This window comes from Chrysochloris asiatica, unplaced genomic scaffold (genome assembly GCF_000296735.1).
Source record: "Chrysochloris asiatica unplaced genomic scaffold, ChrAsi1.0 scaffold00054, whole genome shotgun sequence".
Taxonomy (NCBI): Eukaryota; Metazoa; Chordata; class Mammalia; order Afrosoricida; family Chrysochloridae; genus Chrysochloris; species Chrysochloris asiatica.
Window position 1 is genome coordinate 14,817,343 of NW_006408572.1, and position 24,046 is coordinate 14,841,388.

The 24,046-nt window shown below is 41.3% G+C and overlaps 1 protein-coding gene across 3 annotated transcripts in view; it reads left to right on the forward strand.

The window, feature by feature from the left end:
• The window catches only part of MAP2K4 (mitogen-activated protein kinase kinase 4), a 135,027-nt gene extending 114,907 nt beyond the window's left edge, over positions 1 to 20,120 (forward strand). Inside the window, exons 8-11 of one of the 3 annotated variants that reach the window (XM_006863436.1) lie at positions 7,654 to 7,731; positions 10,153 to 10,301; positions 16,311 to 16,356; positions 17,637 to 20,120. In XM_006863436.1, coding sequence (XP_006863498.1) covers positions 7,654 to 7,731; positions 10,153 to 10,301; positions 16,311 to 16,356; positions 17,637 to 17,750 — 387 coding nt within the window. In that variant the 3' untranslated portion in view covers positions 17,751 to 20,120. The remainder of the gene's footprint in view (positions 1 to 7,653; positions 7,732 to 10,152; positions 10,302 to 16,310; positions 16,357 to 17,636) is intronic. The other 2 variants (XM_006863437.1, XM_006863438.1) reach the window with 2 other exon arrangements.
• The last annotated feature ends 3,926 nt before the right edge of the window (positions 20,121 to 24,046 follow it).

The window sequence follows — 24,046 nt, forward strand, 5'->3', positions numbered from 1 at the left end:
CCAAAGAGATCAGCAGTTTACAAATGCATAACTCATTTTGAGAAGGAACAAGATGATATTGAAGATGGAACCAATAGTGGCAGACCATTCATATCCATTTGCTAGGGAATATTCAGTTTTGTTTGTGCCCTGATTGAAGAGGCCTGATGGTTAACAGCAAAAACAGTAGCCAACTATAGACGTCTTAACTGGTTCTGTTTATACAATTCTGAGTGAAGAATTAAAGTTGAGCAAATGTTCTGCTCTATGAATACCAAAACTGTTGTGCTCAGATCAGATACAGACAAGAGCATAGCTTTCAATGGAAAGTTTAAACAAATGGGATCAAGATGTTGAAACATTCTTTGGAAGACTTGTCAGGAGATGAAATTTGGCTTTACCTGTATAATCCTGAAGACAAAGTAGTCAAAACTGGCTACCAAGAAGTGGAAGTGGTCCAGTAAGAGCAAAAGTAGATCTGTCGAGAACAAAGGTCATGACAACAGTTTTTTGGAATGTTCAAGACATCTGGCTTTTTGATTTTTTAAAAATTTTTTGGAGGGCCAAAGAATGATGACATCTGCTTATTATGGGAGTGTTTGGAGGAAGTTAGCCAAAGCTTCAGCAGAGAAAGCTTCAGCAGACAGTCTCCGCACCATGACAACATTTTTTCTTTTTCTTCACATCAAACAAAGGTAATTTTGCAAGCAGTCTGATGGGAAATCATTAGGTGTCCACCTTACAGTTCTAATTTCGTTCCTTCTGACTTGTTTTTGTTTCATATCCTTAAAGGGCACTCAGTTTTCTTCAGGTAATACTATAAAAAAGATTGCATGGGTAAGTTTCAGGATGCTCAGTTCTTTCGGGGGTAGACTAATTGGTTGGTATCATCACTTACAAAAGTGTCTTAAGCTTGATGGAGCTTAGGCTGAGAAATTTTATAGTATTTATTTCTCTCTTCTAATTCCATTTTTCCATGAACTTTCCAGGATGTACCCTTGTACATTTGTTTTGAATGAAGTTATGAGAATCAGTAGCTACAAAAATCCAACTGACACACCTTCTGTTGTAAAATATATTGAGATAAAATTATAGAAATATCTGGTTTTTGAAATCCTTACTTTCTTCAAATATTAGCGTTTGAGAATGTTTGACCTCATTGCACTTACAGATCTGTAAGCCTTACTAATTGCATCTTTATGACGTTACTTACTTTTATCCAAACTTATTATATTTAATAGGGTTTTCCAATTCTCGAAAAGCATTTGCTCAACAGCTTATAAAAAGTCCTGCTTTAGGAGCTGTAGACAATCATTTCAGTTTTTGAAGCTTCACTCATTAGTCATTTATTCAATGGACAGTCCCTAAGACGTTCCTGTTACATTTTTTCGAATGGTTTGTTTGAAGAGAAGATCACCTACTTTATCCCTTTCCTCTACTTCTTTCTAGTTTTCTGATGTGAGAGCTTTCTCTGGTGTTTAAATAAGATTTCTTCAGGCCATACAGATCAGGTGAGGCCTGGAGTACGGAATGATAAATACAGAAACACTTTTCTTTCTTTTTTGATGTCCAGGATGAATCCAAGAAGAAGTTTGTGGGTTAAATCTATACATTTTCTTCCTTTAGACCTTTCTAGTTGATCTTTTTTTTTAAAAAATGTAAAACTCAAAGTCTAACAAAAAGGAACATTTTTTTAATGCCTTCTTTTTTTATAAAAGAATTTCATTTACACCGTTGCTAAGGAGTACTGGTAGCATAGTAGGTTATATGTTGGGCTCCTTCCCGCAAAATCAGCAGTTCGAGTCCACCAGGTACTCTGCAGGAGAAAGATGAGGCTTCCTGCTCCTGTGAAGATTTACAGCATCAAAACCCCTGTATAGACCCTCAAAAACCCTGTATAGTACTCCGCAGGAGAAAGATGAGGCTTCCTACTCCTGTAAAGATTTACAGCCTCAAAAACCCTGTATAGAACCAACTCCGTGGCTCACAATCCCGTCACTACTGCATCCTTTGCTGCTCTTTTATATATTGGGTAGTCCTGGTGTGGCACTGTGCGATAAGGCCTGGACTGCTAACCCCAACGATGGTGCTTCAAACCCACCAGCCACTCCTCAGAAACCCTGTACAGGTTTGCTATGAGTTGGAACCAACTTGATGGTACTTTACAACAACAGCAACAACATTTGATACTTATAAATATTTACTTACATCAAATATCCTGCTATAAGATTTGCTCAGTTTGGTTAAATCTGTTCTGTATCACCAGTTAGAATGTTTTGTGGAGGACTGGTGTGCATTGTAAGATGTCTAGCAGCATCCCACTAGATTACATTTGTGACAACTGAAGTATCTCCCTCCACACGTTACTGGTTGTGCCGTCGGAGGGTAGGAGGGAAGATTGCCCCTCACTGATGTAAGTTATGTTGAGCTTCCTCCCTTTCCGTATCCACATACATGTACTCTCAGAAACACAAAGTGCATTCTTTGGTTGGTGAGCCTTTTCCTTTCTGTAGCCTATGCAATGAATTGCCTGTGTTGTTATTTTTAAGTGCCGTCGTGTCGAGCAAGCCTATATAGGATTTCCGAGGAGCAGCTGGTGAGCTTGAACCACTGATCTTATGGTTCAAACCGACTTTGCAGTCCAGAGCAATAACCCACAGCACCTTGAATCACCTGGACACCTTTATACAAATTCTGTCGACTCTCTCTATATGTTTCTTCTCAAACTGATTTGTCTTGTACGTTCTTTTTCGCAGTCTATTGTGTATTTAGAATTCTTAGCCAATACCACAATTTGCATCATTTTTTCTGCCTTTTTTCACTGTACAGCTTTCACATGCATATAAAGAGATTGGGAAAAAAAAAAACTAGGTTATAAAAACAGTCTTAGAAAGTGATAGGACTATTTACACTAGGATTTCAGTTGGGGAAAAAAATTTTTTTTTTTTTTTTTTTTTTTTGGGTAGCCTTGCTTATCAGTTAGGTCCCAGTTCTTTATTTACGAAGACAGCCTTTGTAAATCAGTATTGAGACAGCTGAAGAAATGCATCAAAACCACGTCCTTTGCCGTATAGGTGGTTCTAACTCAGGACTGCCCTATGGGTTGTAGAGTAGAACTGGGTTAAACTTTACAGAAGCTGATCACCAGGCCTTTCTTCCTTGTCAATAACTGGGTAGGTTCAAACTGCCAACCTTTACATTGTAATATCTGAGCACAAACTGTTTGTGCGCCTAAGGATGCTGGATGTGTATCAACGTCAAACTAAACAGCCAACTTCATTGTTGTCAAGTGGATTCTGCCTCAGAGCAGCTCTGTAGGAAAGAGTAGAATTACCCTGTAGGGTTTCCAAGACTAAATGTTTATGAAAGCAGACTGTTGCATTTCTCTCCTGCAGAGTGGCTAATGGTTGACCTTTTGGTTAGCCGCCAAGTGCTTAACCACGGTTCCACCAAATCCTTGAAAGACGTATGTATTCCTTGAAAATTGGACTTCACATAAAATCAGGTCAATTAAACAATCCACTGGGAATATCAGCTGCTGTAATGTTTGGAAATGCAGAATAGCAGTTGAGTAACCAAACTTTTCTGTTTAGCAGTGGATGTTCTTATTTTAAATGTGATACAACAACTGCCTGCCGTATAATTTGGATGTAAGATTATGTTTGTTTTTTTTTTTAGGAGGAGTGGTTTCTTTAATTTTTAATACTAATGATTTGTGACATTTACTTGCCTTGCAAAGCTTATTAGAGCATTCAGGGAATGAATGGAGGACTGATTTCATCCATCCAAATGTCCATGGAAGCTCATTCCTCAAATGAACCTCACACGCCACTGCTCTGTTGGTTTCCATAGTCTTGAGACCTGCTCTCATAGTGTATCTCCAAAGACTTATTTACTGGGAATTTTGACATTCCTTTGTATTGTTCCAATTTTTGAAAATATTAAGTAAAAACTTTATCCTTGAAAAATGGTATTTTATACATCTGTTTCTTATTGAAAGAATATGTCCCTATTGAAAATATTAAAAATACAAAACAGGATAGTAAAATAAAATAGTTATTCATAAGTTATCCATAAACCAAACCATAATGGAACCCAGTGTCATGAGGTCAAATCCAGTACATCGTGACTTTGTATAAGGTTTCCAAGGCTGTAAATCTTTACTGGATCAGAAAGTCTCATCCTTCTCCCATGTGAGACTGGTGAATCTGAACTGCCGACTTCCAAGAGCCCACTAGGGCTCTTTAAATCATCCTTAAAGAAAGAAATACTGTTTTTATATGAATATTTGTTATGTTTTGGAGTCTTTGTGGTGCGTCGGGTTAATGCGCTGGATTGCAAAGTCGTTTTGAACTGCAAGGTCGACGCTTCAGGCTCACCAGCTGCTCCTTGGAAACCTTATACAGGGTGGCAATGGTAAGAACCAACTCGATGGCACTAAACAACAGTTGCATGGGGTGTTGTAGAATAAGCAGTGAACTGGTAACCTCAGGGTTGGTGGTTCAAACCCACGAGCTGCTCCTTGGAAAAATCCCATACAGGGTCACTCTGAGTTGGGTTCAATTCAACAGCACTTAATAACAGCACAGTATTGTATTTTATGTCAATCGTCTTGCAAGTATTGTCTTAACATGCTTTCCAGGTGTTATTACAGGTTCAGATAATGTGTTTAGCCACTGAAAATGATGAAACTTATTATTGAATGCTTAGGTTTTTCTAGTGTTGTGCTGTACTAAATACCTTTGCAGATACTTTTTAGCTATGTCTTTGTACAACGCTGTTTCTTATGTCCATTCTTTGTAAAAGGTTCACATTTTCTAGTTTTTTTTTTTGGCACCTTTGGGGAAAGTTATACCATTAACTTCCATACCGAGGGGGCTTTGTAACAGCGGTGGTCGTGTTAGGGGCTGTTGAACTGATTTGTGACACATAGTGACCCAGTGTGACTGAAGAGAACTACCCCACAGGGTTTCCTACGTCTTCATCTTGTGGATTGGCACAGTGGCAGCAATGATGGGTTCAAGCATAACAGTAATTTTGAGGATGGTGGATACTGGGCAGTATTTCGTTCGTTGTGCATAATAAGGGTGGTGAAAGCCGGAGCCGACTGCGCAGCTTCTAAACAACAGTGTTTATGGGAGCAGGTTGCTAGGTCTTTTATTCAACGGAGCTGTCAGATGGGATCAAATTGCCCTTTTGCAGTTAGTCTTTAAGCACTCGGTCACTCTGCCACCAGGGCTCCTCTGTTAACGAGTATGTTTTCTAAATAATTTTGTTAATTGCCGTCGAGTTGATTCCGACCCATAGAGACCGTGTATAGGGTTTCCAAGGAGCAGCTGGTGAGCTTGAACCGCCGACCTTATAGTTCAAATGACTTTGCAGTCTGATGCATTAACCCACAGCGCCACACCAGGACTCCTGAGCTTTATTTCTTTGTCACCTTGAGTGGCCAGAGTGCCATCTACTTTGGGTAGTACATTTAAAGTTAAGTACATTTGGTAGTACATTGATAAAGTTAAGTCCTTGCCCTCTATATGTTGTTGTTGTTAAGTGCCGTTGAGTCGGTTCCGACCCATAGCGACCCTGTACAGGGTTTCTGAGGCTGTAAATATTTACGGGAGCAGAAAGCCTCATCTTTCTCCTGCGGAGCGGCTGGTAGTTTCGAACTGCTGACCTTGTGGTTCGCAGCCCGATTCGTAACCACTACGCTACCAGAGCTCCTTTGCCCTTTCTATAGCAACTTCTTTTATGTCTTATAACCTATGCCAGTTTTTCTACTAGAATGTTGATCCTTTCTAGTGATAATGAAATACAATGAGAATTTTAACCCTTTTCCTTTTATGTTTCATGTTTTCTCTGGGGTTGTCATTTGTCTTTTTATGATTTTATTTGTGGTAAACTACAATCAAAGACTTGCCATTACAACCATCTTTATGTGTGCAATTCAGTGACAGTACTTCCATGCACCATGTGTGTAACTACCGCCACTGTTTGTTTCCAAACATTTTGTACCCTCAGTGCTCCATTATCAAGAAATCCTCTTTTATCCCTTCTACCCACCTTCTTGTTGTTGTGAAGTGCCATCAATCAAGTCTGTTACTACCCATAGTGACCCTGTATAGGGTTTCTGAGGAGTGGCTGGTGAACTTGAACTGCCGACCTAGTGGTTCAAACGGACCTTGCAGTCTAGCGCATTAATCCACACAGTGCCACCCCAGGAGTCCTACCCTCCTTGGTAGCCACCAGTAAACTTTGCTCCGTATGCATTTACCTCTCCTGGACGTTTCATATGAGTGAGGTCATGGCAGTAGACAGACTTTTGCTTCTGACCTATTCACTGAGCCTAAGGTTTTAAAGGTTCATCTGTGTCAGATCGTGTTTCAGAACGTAGCTTCTCTTTATGACTGAGTAATATCCCATTAGGGAGTCCTGGTATGGTGCTGTAGGATTAGCACTGGACTGAGGACCACAGGGTTGCCAGGTCAAACCCACCAGCTGCTCTTCGAAAACCCTATACAGGGTCGCTATAAGTCAGAACTGACTTGATGGCACTTAACAATAGCAATATTCCATTATATGTTTGTACCACATTTTGCATATCTTTTCATCTGTTAAGGGACATTTGGGTGGTTTCTATATTTGTGGATACTCTGACCAGTGCTGGGATGTCTGTTACAGTACACATGTGTGTGCCTTTGCTTTCAAGTATTCTGTGTATGTATCTGCAGATGGAATTGGTAGGGCATAGGTGATGGCTGTGGGTTAATGTGCCAAACTGCAAAGCCATTTGAACTGCAAGGTCAACAGCTCAAGCTCACCACTGCTCCTTGGAAACCCTATACAGAGTTGCTATGGGTTGGAACCGACTCAGTGGCACTTAACAACAACAACATAGTATTTCTGTGTTTAACTTTCTGAGGAACCACCTAACTTTTCTACAAGTGCTGTAGTTGAATCAGAAGATCTGTGTAGTCATTTCCCCTGCATTTATCACTGTTGCTACTAAGCAGACTTTGGATCCTTTACCTTTTTTTCCCCCATTTCTTTCCCATTTTCTCCCTCAGTTTCATTTTCCAACCCCAGCTTTGTAAATGCTTTTTGGTTCTTAGAATGGAAGGAAAAACAAAACAAAAACAACTAAAGTGTTACTGTGTCCTCTTGATGGAGGGAGGTAGTGAACTGGGTTTGTTGGGTTTGTTATTTTCAGCATAGGAAGACCTCATTTGAGTGTGTTTCACTTTATTGCTCCACAGATACTGCGGCTTTTTAGAAGAAGGTGACCTGAAGCCTCTTGGGGCTATTTTTCTAACAGTGTGTGCGTGCTTCATGTTTCTGTGTCTCATTCTAAGAACGTTCACAGTATTTCAGAGGTTTTCCTAACGTGGTTGCACACTTTATAGAGTAAGTGTAGTGTTACATGAGTTTTATATGCACTGGGAAACAGAAAACAGGGTTTTGAAAAACTCACTTAATTGCGGTGCTCTGGAACGGAATGTGCAGTGTCTCTGAACTGTGCCTTGTCATGGTGGCTTCCTGTCACTCTCATTCCAGCCCTAGACGTGGATTCCTCGAGCAGTGGGCTGGTGTCTCAGCTCCCTGCCTCAGTTATTGTTTCTACTTGCGTGTTCCGTGGCCGTGAGCAAAGTTATTGACAGCCTTTTCTTTGTGTTCTAGCCTGAAAGAATAGACCCAAGTGCATCACGGCAAGGATACGACGTGCGCTCTGATGTCTGGAGTTTGGGGATCACATTGGTATGTTGATATAGACCCAGCTGTGTCAAAGTAATGTGACAATTAGAAATGGAAGAAACTGGAATCACTTCCATACCTGTTTTTCTCTTCTAACGTGATTTTTTAATCCTCTCCACACCTCTTCCACCCGTCCCCCCATGGTGATAATATTTTGGACTATATTTTTTAACGCTAAAAAGCAAATCCGAGTTGAGTATTTCCCTCAGGTTCTCTGGAGTGCCTAGAACGCCCTAACATTGTAGCTCGGGCTGTCTTGGCCACAGTTCATAGGAGTCAGCAATTACACGGTGTCAGCGAGGCAGGAAGGCAACTAGGCTCCTCCCCTCTTGTGCAGGACTGCAGCGAGTGTGTATGCCATGCATATCTGATTCAATGCTTGGAAAATTGGGTCTACTAGCCACAGAACAGTCACAGGTGAATGAGCTGAAAGTCATTCTTCTGTGAAGGGAAGGGATAAGATAATATGGAGGTGGTCATTGGAAATGAACGTTCTACTTTAGAATAGCAAAGCTGAAAACCAAGAGTAAGATAGCTACTGTTTGGCAACTAGCAAGCCCAGTTAAACAACTCTTAGTCATTAGGCACTGTACTGAAATTTGGGTTGCACTTAAAAATTGTCTCTATTTGCATATTTTGTTTTGAAAGGTTTATGTTCTTACGCTTGCTGTCCTGTCAGGACTTGGTGCGGATTGCCTGGTTTTCAACAGCTGCTTCTACGTTGGGATGTGAAGTTTCCATACCGGAGTTGACTCTCCCTTTTCTAGGCTGCTTCCTTCCATTTTCTTCCCAATTTCCCTCTGTATGATTTCAGACTCTACAACTTGGAGATAGCTAATATTGTATTGAGTAAATTCCATTTCTGCATTGTCATTATGTGGTTTGGCTCTTCCTACAGATCAGAATCACATATCCTTGTTTTTAGTTCGTCATCTTTGACTATCCTTGAATTTGTCTTTCAAAGTATTTGTATTTTATCAAAAATCTTTAGTCAAAGGAATGAAGTTCTGTGTTTGTGTGTGTGCCCACACATATGTGCATGCATGCCTGCATGCCTGCCTGCCCATGTAATGTGTGTAATTGGGTCAGCAGTGAACTGATGGGGGCATCTTTTAAGGAGGAAGGCCTTCCCAGACCAGCTTTCTGTTTGATGATGGCCTTACCTTTGCTCGACGACCTTCATTCAGATAAATCTACACAATTCAATCTAACCTGAGTCAATTCTGAATTAGACTTTTCAGACAATGCTGTCTCCCCCTTCTTCTCTAATACACAACCTTCTTCTCTAATACATATAGAATCTTGTCTTCATATTAACTACCTGTCCATTCACATAAAATGGGATTCATTAGTCCAGCTTGCAAACTTAGATATATTTATTGGTAAAAGCACTATTTGTAGTTTTTCATTATTTTCAGAAACATTGGGAGAAAGACTTTCAACTTTTATCAGATTTGTTGTTAAGTGCCGTTAGAGTTGGTTCTAATCGTAGCAACCCTGTATAGAGTTTCCAAGGAATGGTTTAAACCAACTAGTCTAGTGAATTATAACCCACAGTGCCACTGTGGTTATAATAAAAACCACTTCTCTGGTTTGGTGTGGTTTAGACACCTATCCTGAGCGTCATTGTTAGGGCTTGTTGTTGTTGTTGTTGAGTGCCATCGAGTCGGGTCCGACCCATAGCGACCCTGTACAGGGTTTCCGAGGGTGTAAATCTTTACGGGAGTAGAAAGCCTCATCTTTCTCCCGCGGAGCGGCTGGTAGTTTCGAACCGCTGACCTTAAGGTTCGCAGCCCGATTCGTAACCACTACGCTACCAGAGCTCCTTTAGAATAGTTAGGGCTTAGAGTGAAGTATTTGACCTTGATTTGATTTCATCAGTAATATTAATATTTGGTTGTGCTTGAAATTGTCATAACTATAGACTAGCAGTAGCACATGATTTTGGTATTTATTTCCTGTGAACTCGGATTGGACTTTTGTTTGTGGAACACTCTTTTACAAAGGTATTTGAGTGCATTTCTGGACTATGACCTTTTATTCACATGATTACACATTGAGCAAGCTTTGTACTAAAAAAGTTGTAAACCTAATGTCTAGAATCTCTTAATCAATGGAATCAGCACCAGAAACTGCCCTGGAACGTTGATCAAGAGAGCCCTGTCTTAGCTTAAGTTTGGTGTTTCCTTTTAGCCAAGACATGGAATTAATTGGTTGGTACAGAGTTCTTTTTATTATGTTCATTTGTAAATAATGGCCTTCCATTAGCCTTAATAATTCTGGAGATTTCATCCTCACCCACTGTTGGTTTGATCTGACTTTTACAAGAGTTGCTTGGGAGCTTAGATTTCAATGTGGCCATTGCAGTGGGGAGTAGTAAATAATGTCTGGTGTATTTGTCTTTTTCCGCTGTGTTCTCTTTAGTACGAGTTGGCCACAGGCCGGTTTCCTTATCCAAAGTGGAATAGTGTATTTGATCAGCTAACACAAGTCGTGAAAGGAGATCCTCCACAGCTGAGTAATTCTGAGGAAAGAGAATTCTCCCCAAGTTTCATCAACTTTGTCAACTTGTGGTGAGTACATACTTTATGAATACTCTGTCACATGCTGCAAGAAGACAGCGGTCTATTCAGGTTAGCACAGGTGGTGGTTTGCACTGCGGCGGGGAGGCTTTGTCGTCATATCCCTTGCCTTGTAAGCTGGGACTTTGGGTCACTGTGGCTCTGTGGAGGGCTCCAGACATCCCGGAGAAGCACCGTAGCTTGTTCTGCTGCTCGGGCCATGGTGGAAAGCAGGAGTGAGTGGTGCTGAGACCGTTGCCACCAGAGAAATGAAGGTGAGACTGTTCATCTTACTCTGACGTGGTTCTTACACTGACATAGTACACATCTGGCAGCTTTATCCAGGACCCTACCAAACAGACTCAGAGGTGATGGGATTACTGTTCTCCCATAACACAATGTGTTGTTGTTAGGTGCCATCGAGTCATTGTCGACTCATAGTGTCTCTGTGCACAATAGAATGAAACACTGCCTGGTCCTGGGTCAATCTCACAGTTGAACCCGTTGATACTGCCACTTTGCCAATCCATCTCACTGGGGATTTTCTTCTTTTTCTCTGACCCTCCACCTTACCAGACATGATATCCTTCTCCAGCGACTGGTCCCTCCTCACAGTATGTCTGAGATTTGAGAGACAAAGTTTGGCCATCTTGGCCTCCAAGGAGGACTTTGGCTGCGCTTCTTCCAACACAGATCTGTTGGTTCTTGTGGCAGCCCATGGCACTTTCAATATTCTCCTCCAACACCATAACTCAAAAGCATCAATCTTCTACAGTCTTCCATATTCACTGTCCAGCTTTCACATGCATATGAGGTTATTGAAAATACCATGGCTTGGGTCCGGTTCGCCTTAATCCTCAAGCTTTGCTCTTTAACACTTTAAAAAGGTCTTGTGCTGCAGATTTGTCTAATGCAATATGTTGTTTAATTTCTTGACTGCTGCTTCCGCGAATGTTGATAGTTGATCCAAGATGAATGAAGTCCTTGACAACTTCAATCTTTTCTCCGTTGATAAGAATGTTGTTTATGGGTCCAGTGGTGAGGATTTTTCTTTTTCTGACATTGAGATGCAACCCATACCAAAGGCTGTGTTCTTTGATCTTCATCAATAAATGTTTCAAGTTGTCTTCACTTTCAGCAAGCAAGGTTGTATCATCTGCATATCGCAGGTTGTTAATGAGTCTTTCTCCAATCCTAATGCCATGTTTTTCTTCATAGAATCCAGCTTCTCGTATTATTTGCTCAGCATACAGGTTGAATAAGTATGGTGAAAGAATACAACTCTGTTGCACACCTTTCTTAATTTTAAACCGTTCAGGGTTACTGTGGTCTGTTCAAACAACTGGCTCTTGGTCCATGTAGAGATTCCTCATGAGCACAATTAAAGTGTTCCTGAATACTCATACTTCGCAGTGTTGTCCATAGCTTGTCATGATCTACACAATCGAAGGCGTTCACATAGTAAAGCACAGGTAAACATCTTTCTGGTATTTTCTTGCTTTAAGCCAAGATCTATCTGATGTCAGCAATGATATCCCTTGTTCTACGTCCTCTTCCAAATCTGGCTCGAACCTCTGGAAGTTCTCTGTCAATTTATGCTTGCAGCCATTTCTGTATTACCTTTAGCAAAACTTTACTTGCATGGGATAGCAGAGATTATCCAATGATTTCCACATTCCTTTGGGTCACCTCTCATTGAAATGGGCACACTACCAATCAGTTGGCCAAATTTCTTGGCATAGATCAGTGAGTGCCTCCAGTGCTGCCGTACTTTCTTGAAAGATTTTAATTTGTATTCCATCAATTCCTGGTGCCTTGTTATTTGACAATTCTTTCAGTGCACCTTGGACTTCTTCCTTCAGTATCATTGGCTCTTGATCATATGCTACCTTCTGAAATGGTTGAACATCAGCCATTTCCTTTAGTGACTGTGTGTAGTCCTTCCATCTTCTTTTGATGCTTCCTGCATCATTCAGTAATTTGCCCAGTACACAGCGTAGCCGGTTATTTGCAGTTGAGCCCGACTTGAAGCTCAGTTGATAGAACTCCTTGTACATACTGGTTCTCTAGAAGCGCACTGCAGAGGAGGTGTGACTCCTGCACTGCTGCTGTTCTCGGGTTCTCATCAGACTGTGTGTGACATGTAAGGATGAATACATGTGAACATGGCAATAACCTAGTCACTCATTCTGCTGTTTAGGGTACATTGTAAGTACAAATTCTTAAGTAATTATTTGAGTATTTTCCAAATTATCCTAGTGTTACACTGTAGGATAAGCACTGGACTGCAGGGTCAATGGTTCAGACTCAGCAGCTGCTCATCTGAAACCCTACGCAGGGTCGCTATGAGTCAGAACCGACTCAGTGGTACTTAGCAACAACAAGAAAATCAGCACAGTTCCTGGAGAGTAGAAAAGAGGCGATAGAATAACAGATGTGCCCACCTCAGATCAGGTCAGTATGGTGGCTTAGACATCTTGGACAATACCTGTGCCTAAACTACGACAATACCAGATTAGTCTTTTTAAGAATCTTAAAATGGATCACAAGTTGCTATAAAACTTAGGAATCCATAGAGCTCTGGAACCTTCTGGAGGTAAAGGAAGCATGCCGTGTTTGTTTACTTGAGAGTTTCTGTCAAATCCTGGGGGCTTTGGGCATCTGCTTTGATGACTGCAGAGCAGATAAGGAAGGGACAAGAGATAAAACCTAGAGCCTACCAAAGGAGGGCCATTTACTGCATGACAATCTCACATAAAGTTGAGATCCTAAAGGACTGTCCCCAGGGTGTAAAGATAATGAGAACTAAAGTATGCACCAGAGAACTCTGCCTGTCTTCACCCAGGCTCTGAGTGCAGCACCAATCCCAAACTCCTAGCTCACCTGAATGGGAATTTACTATTATTCAGTTGCACAGTGTGTGTGTGGTCCAAAATATGTAAAGCAGATACATTTTAAGAAGCTCAGTTGGTAAAACTCAGTTGACTGGCAGAAGACAAAGCAAATTGTTTTTGGAGAAATTAAAACCTTAACTTAGGATTCAGAATTTCCAAAGATAAAGTCACCAGGAATATGAATAGTTTATACACAAATAATCCAACACTCATACAATGAGTGAGAATTAGCAGAAACAAGTAATAATAAGAATAGATGTATAAAGACTTACGATATTAGAATGGTCAGAAATGGAAAAACATTTTTAAAATTTAAAGGAAAATACAGAAACGGGTGTAATACGAAGGAAACAGAGATTTGTAAAGAACCAAATAGAACTTGTAGAAATTAAAGCAGTAATTTAAGACACTCAGAAGCTGAATTAAGTAATAGATCTCCACCACTGTTGCTGAGTCAATTCTGAGTTACAGCAATCCTATAGGAGAGAACAGAAGTGTCCCATAGGGGTTCCAGGGCCATAAGTCTTCATAGAAACAGACTTCTTCATCTTTTTCCTGATGGGCGTTTAGTGGCTACATAAAGAGCATTGGCGGGGAATTGAATCCAAGTCTCCCACATGGAAGGTGAAAGTTTCACCGCTGAACCAACAATTCTGTCATAGAATCTTTTATCCAGTGTAATTATCATTTGAAATTAGGAAGAAAGACAAGTATTATCAGAAATACTAAGATTAAGAGTTTACCATTCATAGATTTCTTTGAAAAGCTATACCTGACCAAGAAGAAACAAACCCAGAAGAAGGGTGTTGCTGATTGATCCCCTGGAAAGCAAGCTGTTGAAACAGAGAAGCAAGTTTGTAAGAAGTGATGAGTTAGGATGTCAGGTTAGGTAGGAACAGTTGGGTTACAACTGTGGGAGCTCTCAAGCTGGAATAACCTTTCAGAGCTGCTGGCCTGTTTGGGAATGAGAGGCTTGGATCTTCAGACCCTTTTGTTGATTTATTGGCTGTAAGCTGTCTTGAAAAGCTAACCCTAACCCACTTCAGCAGAGGGAGTTTGAGGGGCTGACAAAATGAGGGTTGTGTGCAGTCATTACTTCCTGCGCTGGAAGAATGAGGTCCTCCAAAGGGAAGGAAGATCTGTGTAGCCCATCACAGCGTGCATTTCAAAAGGTGTGAGAGCTAGAACTCTCTGAATTTAGAAGTAGATAAATTATGCTGCTAATACTAATTTTTGTAGTAAAAATGAATTTGGGGTTGGAGGAGGGTAGTGATTGAGATACAGACCAAGATATATCAGGCATATACAAATAAAATGAGTACCTCCAGCTACATTAATTTGGGCAGAATTAAAGGGAAAAATATCAGCAGATCTGAGATTATATATTGAAAAAAACCCAAAGAATTAATTCATAACATTCATTCATACTTTAACTTTCCTGGCTTCTCTCAGGTAGTTGGGAAATAAAATAATTATGCACACATTTATTAAGATAGATGGAACCCCAAACCAAACCAAACCCCCACTGCCACTAAATCGATTTGACCCATAGCAACCCTGTATAGGGTTTCCGAGATCATAAATCTTTATGGGAGCAGACAGCCTCATCTTTTCCCCAGAGATGGGCTAATGGTGGAAACTGCTGACTATGTGTTTAGCAGTCCTGTGCCTGTTCTGCAGCACACCAGAGTTCCTTTAGCATACAATCTAAGAGGGCATGCCACAAAGTATTGCTGTGAAGTCATAGAAACCTTTATTAATCAACATCAAAATGTGAAGCTGTCCTTGACATCTCCTCCATCTCCATCTGTATACTTCTTAAGCAGTGTTCCCATCTTGCTAACCTTTCCCGAAGAAGTCTGTGCTCTTCACCACATCAAAAGGGCAATTTTGGTACCCTTGAGGGCCTCTGTAATCCTTTTACTTTGAGATATCTTTTAGTTTGGGGCACTAAAAGAAGCCAGAAGGACCAGAAGAGCTGCAGGGTAATAGGGTAAGGTTTCCTAACAACACTACTGTAGGACAGCCTTTGCCACCCTCAGACAATGAGCATTGTTGTCAGGGGAAAATATTCCTCAGCACAACTTTCCTGACTTTTTTGTCACCAGTGTAATTTTCCAGTTTCTTACAGCTTCTTTCAAATAAGCCCTTGTGATCATCCTGTGTCCTTTGAAAGAATCTATGTAGATTGCCCCTTTGTTGTAGTTGAGTGCCGTCGAGTCAATTCTGACCCATAGCAACGCTATATAGGAGCAGCTGGTAATCTTGAACTGCCGACGTTGTGGTTCAAACCGACTTTGCAGTCCAGTGCATTAACCCACAGCACCATACCAGACTGACCCTTAGAAATACTAAAAAACAGTTGGCCATGTCCTTCTGAGCTGGCCTCTGCCTTGAGTGTTACTTACCCAGCAGGTCCCCTTGAAGTCAGTTTCCTGATTGAAGGCACCCTAATGAGACTGTTGTTGTTAAGTAATGTTGAGTTGGTTCCGACTCATAGCAACCCTAAGTAGGGTTTCTGAGGAGCAGCTGATGAGTTTGAACTGCCAACCTTGTAGTTCAAATCGACCTTACAGTCAAGTGTTTACCCTACAGCACCGTACCAGGACTCCATCTAATGACTAAGACACAAATACATTACTAAGAGACTTGTCTTATAACCCTGATCACAAGGACTCATTTAAACTTGTTTTATTAGGAATAAACCTGTACATGTATGAACTAGAACCCTAGTAGTAATATTTTTTTTTACATACTCTAGTATATGTATTTGTGTGTGTGTGCGCGCACGCACACACACACACACACACACACACACACACACACACACACCCCTTCATCTGTTTAACTGTGTTGTGTTCTGCTTTGCAGCTATACAATCATGTATCTCAACAATTCACTTGTTTCGGAGTTTTGACGAATGATCCTATAATATGTTAAGGATAGATTCATAGATATAAATGGTTTAAATTTTTGTGCGTTCTTTTCTGGTTGGCTGGTTGTCTGTTTTTGTTTGTTACTATATATCAAACAAATACCGGATTATGTACAATGATTCATTTGTTCAAAGAAAATTTTTCAGTAAATGTATCTCTGTTTTAATTATTTGATTTTCATGAAATTTTAGCCTTACGAAGGATGAATCCAAAAGGCCAAAGTATAAGGAACTTCTGGTGAGTATGGGACTTGGGAATGTTAACTGGTTTCTCTCTCCTGAATTCTCTTACATGCCCACTCATAGAGCCAGAAGTAGGCCCCTCTGCCACAGCCAAACAGCATGTAATGACTAAAGAGTTTTATGTTTTTAAGCAAAGATATTTTGAAAGAGGAAACTGTAGTAATAGTTTTCCTACAAACTTATTAATTGAATTATTACATAATATTTTGGGTTTGACATGTTGTTAAAATTACTCCAAAGCTTTGAATTCCAGCATCACTTTAGGGAGCTCTTGGCTCAGTAAGTAGTTACAGACGAGCCTACTAACTGAAAACGGTGGTTATAACTGAACAGGGCAGTAGTTTAAACCCACCAACAGCTTCATGGGGAAATAAACTTGGGCAGTTCTGTTCTGTTGTGCTGGGCATCTATAAGTCACAGAGCCTACAGGCACATATGCGTCCCTCAGAAAAAGTGAGTGAAACGTACATTCTCCGTGCGTCGTCTTCATTTAAGACACTTGTAAATTTACAGTGTAGGGCCAGGCCCATTTCTTTGAACTTTTCACCCATCCCGTGGGTGTAAGTTGGTTTCTGCAGGCCTTTGGATATGACACTGGTCTGGGCAGTACAGAAAGCCCTGTGGTCTCATGAAGTGGGAATGCTTTAAGATATGTCTTGTCATACTCAGCTTCTAGCTCTCCACAGTATTAGATGAAGCCTATGGTTGGTCAGTCTAAAGACAGCCCATCAACATTGTCAGAAGCTAGGGGGAATATACTGTTTACTTTGGAGTATTAAAAAGGTATGTTTGCAAGACCGTTTGGGGGCGGTGGGCTCTAGAGGTTGCAGGGCAGAAGCTTGGTATGTTTCTGTTTGGTGTCTTTTGGGGTGGGAAACAGAAAGAATACTGCTGCAGAGGCAGCAACGGGGGATTTCTGGCATTCAGGTAGCTCTTCTTGGCTCCCACACGGTGACAGTGACTCCTGCGAGGAACGATTCTGCTCTGTGTCTCCACAAACACGCCCTGGGTGGATGCTGATCAGTGTGTCGACCTCATCGGCAGGGCAGCACCTCCAAATCGTAACCTATGTCTAGATACTCCCACACCCAGTAACATGTCTGCCCTGAAACCAAGGTTGCTTGGCCTCTCCTAACTCTGGAGCTGGAATTTTTTATAGCTGTATGTGGTCAGCAGTCTTCAGTTCTCTGCAATATATAGAAATTGGGAAAAGTTCAAGGTGGGCGCTGATGCTGCCTTTTTATGTTAATACCTTTTGTTTTCAATTTCCTACAGAAACATCCCTTTATTTTAATGTATGAAGAACGCACCGTAGAAGTCGCATGCTATGTTTGTAAAATCCTGGATCAAATGCCAGCTACTCCCAGCTCTCCCATGTATGTTGATTGATACCGCTGCTACATCAGACTCTAGACAAAAGGGCTGAGAAGAAGCAAGACGTAAAGAATTTTCATCCTGTATCACAGTGTTTTTATTGCTCGCCCAGACACCATGTGCAATAAGATTGGTGTTGGTTTCCATCATGTCTGTATACTCCTGTCCCATAGAACGTGCATCCCTGTAATACCCGATTGATCACACAGTGTTAGTGCTGCTCAGAGAGACCTCATCCTGCTCTTTCGTGATGAACATGTTCATGAAATGTGGAGTCAGTACGATCGATTTGTTGACTGTGATTAGATCGCATCTTAAATTCATTTCTTGATTCAAAACCTGGAGACGCAGCTACTGGAATGGTGTTTTGTCAGACTTCCAAGTGCTGGAAGAAGGAAGGTGGAGGTGGATGTACTCTGTCTGAAACAGACTCGGGCTTGGGCGAGAAGAGCTTGCACAGCCAATGAGACACATTGCCTTCTGCAGCTGGGAGACAGAGGAGGAATTTACTTTCTTCACCAAGTGCAATAGATTTTCTGATTTGATAATTCTGTTGCTTTACAGCCACAGTCGATGTTTGGGGATCGATGTGCTCAGCCAAATTTCCTGTTTGAAATATCATGTTAAATTAGAATGAATTTCTCTTTACCAAAAATCATGTTGCATTCAGAGAGGTGAACATTAAAATACTGAGACAGGACAGAATGGGTTCTTTTCTCCTTTACCAGTCCTATCTTCAATGGGAAGACTCAGGAGGCCGCCACTTAGTACAGAAGGTGCTGATCCTAAGAATTTCTCATTCTCAGAATTCAGTGTGCTGCCAACTTTGATGTTTCACCTGTCACAAACCACCAGGAGTGAAAGAACAACAAGTACAGAGGGCAAAGTTTACAGATGTTTTTAATTCTAGTATCTTACCCCGGACCACTTGTAGTGGCTATGTTTCTCCCCGGGGCCCCAAGCCTGATACTTTAGCCATCATAACTTGCTAACAGGGAGAAGTAAGTAGCTAGTAGCAATGTGCCTTGATCGATTAGATAAAGATTCTTGTAGGCAGCAAAGACCAAATCTCACTTGTTTGCTTCTTGCCATCACTGTTCCTGGTCTTCAGTTACCACATCTCTTTCCCTTCCCATCTGTTGCCGCTATGTGGCTTTTGCCACATAATAATCCAATATTTCACCTTTTTTCCTATTTAAAAAGTCTGTCTGATTACCAGGGACATTCCTTACCAAGGGTTTTTAGGTCCACGTATCTCATGCTCTAATGTTTAAGAGGCTGAGAACGACGGGGCCCAGCAGATGTGGTGAGTGATGAAGCAGCATCTCTTCTCGAGGCGTGTTGGACCAGACAGGTGTCGAGAGCACAGTCTTTTAGATAAGCTCAGCCCCCTCCAGTCTGTAGCTGATCACCATCATCTCTCAGAAGTGGGCTTCCTGTTAGGTACAAAAAGACAAAGAAAGAGAGGCCCCGAACTTCTGTTTCACTCCCCCATGAGCCCTGTCCTGCTTAGGTTTCTGCTCCGGCCTCCCAGACTCGGAACATTAGGCTTTTGTATAAAAGTTCAGCAGCACTGTGAATGGTTCAAGCACACTGGAAAATAAAACAGCCCTGGTCTGAGACGCAGGTAATGAATGCCATTATAGACCCAAACTGTGGCCCGTAGAGCTGTGTCTCCTCCCAGCGCGACAGTCATAAATAAATACTATTAAACAATAAAGAGCGAATGGTGCTGTTGTAAGTTACATCATGTCAATTTCAGAACTTAAAAAGTGATTCTATAACCTCTTTGGTCCACTTGCCTATTTTCCTGTCTCCACCTCCCCCCGCCCCCTCCTCTTGACATCCTAAACCATAGACTTACCAGTGTTTTGAAAGGAGAGACGTTGTGTGCCCTCCTTCGACCATGCCAAGCCATCACCCTCCAGTGCTCCCGGGACTCAAGAGGAACCTGGTTCTCTGCTGTCAGCTTCCCGCCTGGCTCAGCACAGGGTTACTTTGCCATTGTGCAAATGGAGAGAAAGCAATTCTGACTGTCCAGGAGCTGATCTAACCATTCTGTTGTGTGGATGACCACATAAAAAGGCAATTTTAGTGTATTAATCATAGATTATTATGAACTATAAATTTAAGGGCAAGGAGTTTATTACAATGTATCTTTATTAAAACAAAAGGGTGTATAGTGTTCACAAACTGTGAAAATAGTGTAAGAACTGTACATTGTGAGCTCTGGTTATTTTTCTCTTGTACCATAGAAAAAAAATTGTATAAAAATTATCAAAAAGCTAATGTGCAGGGATATTGCCTTATTTGTCTGTAAAAATAGAGCTCCGTAACATAACCGCTTCTTGGAGCTTTGGAATATTTTATCCTGTATTCTTGTTTAAATTCCTCCTCTATTTAAGATATATACATGGAATCGAAGTGTTTATGTAATAGTTCTATCCTTTTGCCTGCAGGTCAGTTGTAATAAATCTAGGATGTGATGAGGACTTTGTAATTTGATTTTCTGAAGTCAGACCCTAAGAGTGGAGCATCAAGTAGATTCCGTTAAATTATCTGTGCATTTCACATTGGGAAAAACCCTCTCGCCAGAAGTGTTGTTGACTTCTCGTCATTTCCTCCCCTCTTGTCATGGCTGCAGTATTTCTTTGTTATATTTTTTTTGGAAGCAACAGATGTACCCATGCAGTGTGAACTCTGCTTTCAGGCCGGGCCAGCGTGATACAGAGTTTCTTCATATTTGCATTTGTTGATTGCCCAGAGCTGCCTCAACCTTGTCAGTGGGAAAAGAGGAGGGCCTTGCACACAATTTGTACGAGCTCACGCTGCCTGGGGCTCCAGATGTGGCTGCCAGCCACGCTCTCTGCTCCTTGTGCCAGACTCAGAGCTGCCAGCTGAGCATTAGATGTCAGTTTGGGTTGTGGGCACTCACTGGTCCCTAGAGAGGACTCTGGAGAGTATGAGAACCATGACGGTCAGATGGGAAGCTTATGGATGAGAAGACATGGCTGTAAACAAGTCACAAAGACATGGAAACTAGTGGAGAAAAGAACCGTGAAGCCCCACTGCTGAATCGATCTGTTCTGCTGACCTCTCCACTCAGTTTGTAGTCACATACTCATTCAGTTCCTGCCCTTTTCCTATGTCTGCTCCTAACCTGATCTGTGTGATAAAGGAGAGACGGCATTACACAACCAGACAGTGGTAAGTATAAGCCTTCTCCAGAGACGGGTGTGGTTGTAGGAACCCCAGTTTCTCCAGACAAGCTTCAGTACCATGACATAGACTCTGACTACATGTGGCAGAGACACACCACCGTGGATCTGTTCATCGCATTTCATCTGCCAAGGGCAGATTTGTAGAGATGTGAGGTTCTGACCCAGTAAGCTGATAGTAGGTGGCAACGCTGAGATTCAAATCGAAGGCTATAATACTTTCCACAGAAATTACATTAGAAAAACCAACACCTGCCAGTATACACACAGATGGAAGCTTCTAGACTAAAGCTCAATTTAGCCGTATAGGCCTTATAAGGAGTCCAGTAAGACTAGTGAGGCATTCACACTTTAATCAACCATTTGAGATCAAAAGGGCAGCATTCACCTAATGACAGAATTCACGAGGATTAAGGAGGAAAATGGAAACAGGAAGCAGAGAGATATGGGGGAGAGGGTAAGTGATGTTACATTGAGAGGATTGTAATCTGTGACTTAAAATGTGTGTGAATTGTCAAATATAAAACTGAGGATCTGCTCTCTAAACCTTCGCCTAATTCACAATAAAAAATCGTAAAAGAATTGCCAGTAAGTATGGAGAGGTAGAAGAGCACACTACAGATTGTAGCTACTCTGCCACTGAACCTTATTGGAATCTGTTATGTTAATTTAAATATGTTGAAAGCAGATGGGTTTACTGACCCATCCAAAGGAAATTGTGTAGACAGCAGCTATCTCTGACGTAACAAAAGAAGCTCTAAGTCCTAAATCTTAGAATTCAGTTTAGACGCTTGGCTATCTGCCCTTAGCCTGATAATTTTTTAGAGTGGAATTTGGCAGAAAAGGTTAGATTTTTCTTTTCACTTAGGTAATTTTGGTAGATGTTTACAGAGCAAATCTGTTTTCTGTTTAACAACTCATACACATTTTCGTGTCAATTGTGATTCAAATTGTAGCAGCTCTCATCCCACTTTCTCCCTGTTTCTTGTGTTCATTCCTTCTTTCTGTCCCTGCCTGTCCTCTGAACTTTGTCTCTGGGCAAACGCTGCCCTCTTGATCTCAAATGGCTGCTGCTGCTTAGAAGGGCTTACCTCTCTGGTGTTATAGTTCACCTTAGAGACCTGTCTACTATTTGACTGATAGTTGAGCTTTGGGGGTGAGATAAATTCAAAGCTTGAAGAATGATTTAGGGCCACAGTCTTAGGAGTTCCATCAGCCTCTATCTGACCATTACACCTGGTCTTTTTTATGATTTTGGATTTTGTTCTACAATTTCCACCCACTCTGTCCAGCACATTTTATTGTGACCTCTTGGACACCATGTAGTTCTTCTTGGACTTGGGGTAGTAGATAAGAGGCTGGAGTTTGCTTGGTCTGTTCTTTGGATTCATTTCCTTGCATCTTCGACTCCACATTTCTTCTGGGCAGGGATATACCAGTTGTTGTAAAGAGCTGTTGAGTCATTCTGACCCATAGTGACCCTGTATAGGGTTTCCAAGGAGCAACTGGTGAGCTTGACCTTGCAGTTCAAACCGACTGCAGTCTAGCACATTAACCCACAGCACCACACCAGGAGTCCAGTAGTTGCATCTTACATAACCACCCAAATAGGCTATAGAACATTTCCTTTGTAGATTATGTTGTGCCATTTGATCTTGATATATCATGAGAATATGATCCTGAGCCCATAGGCTCCATGATTCTCCATCAAGGCGTTTGGCTATGTCTTAAGATGTTTTGTAACTTTGCCCCCTGTATGCTCCACCACATTCGTGCTGGACAGGTGAGCACGTGTAGAAATATCCTCTGTCAAACCTCTATGAGGATAAGTCAAAGAGTATTGCTACAAAATCACAAAAAACTTTATTAAACACAATTTTCAAATGTGAAGGTATTTATTGACATATTGGATAAATATGAAGGTGGTGTTTCCATCTCTCTAACCCTTCCCTCAAGAATATTAAGCACTGCCCAGTTATGCACCATCTTCACAGCTGTATTTGAGACCATTTCTATTTCCACCGTCAAGTCATCTCGGGGTGGGGTCTCCCTGTTTTTCAGTGGCCCTCTACCAAACATGCTTTTCCAGGAATTGATCCCTCCTGAAAACATGTGAAACGGATTTGTTCTTCTGGGAGCCCATGGTACGTACGGTATTCTTTGACAAAACTATAATTCAAATGCATCAATTCTACTCCCCTCCTCATTCATTGTCCAACATGCATATGTTGTTGTTGTTATGTACCGTGGAGTCGGTTCCAACCCATAGTGACTCTATGTACAGGGTTTCCGAGGCTGTAAATCTTTGCAGGACCAGAAAGCCTCATCTTTCTCCCACACTTAAGGCTGTATTATTTGATTTTCATCAGTAAGGCCTTCCAGTCTTTTTCGCTTTCAACAAGCAAGGTTGTGCCATTTGCTTATTGCCAGTTAACAAGACTGTGAGTGAAAACCTATGTAGAGTTGCTATGAGTCATAATTAACAACACTTAACAACAACAAATTAGCCTTCAGATAAGCCCTGGACCACAAGTCAGTTTGAACAGCAAAGTCGGCTCTTCAAACTCATCAGCAGCTTCCTGGAAACCCTATGAGTCGGAACCGACTCGATGGCACTTAACGACAATAACAATGAGTCTTACTCCAGTCCTGATGCCGTGTTCTTCATACAGTCCAGCTTCTCAGATTATTTGCTCAGCACACAGATTGAATAAGTAGGGCGAAATGATACAACGCTAATGCACACCTTTACTGATCTGAAACCACTCAATATCCCACTATTCTGTTAGAGCGACTACCTCTTGGTTTATGCACAGGCTCTTTGTAAGCACTATTTATTGTTCTGGAATTTCCATTCTTCTAAATGTCATCCATTATGATCCACAGAAGTCAAAAGCTTTCACATAGTCAATAAATTACAAGTACGCATCTTTGTGGTATTCTCTGCTTTCACCAAGATCCGTGTGACATCAACAATGACATCCCTTGTTCCATGTTCTCTTCTGAATCTGACTTGAATTTCTGTTATCTCCTTGTCTATAGGCTGCTACAACCATTTTTGAATTATCTTTGGCAAAATTTTACTTGTATGTG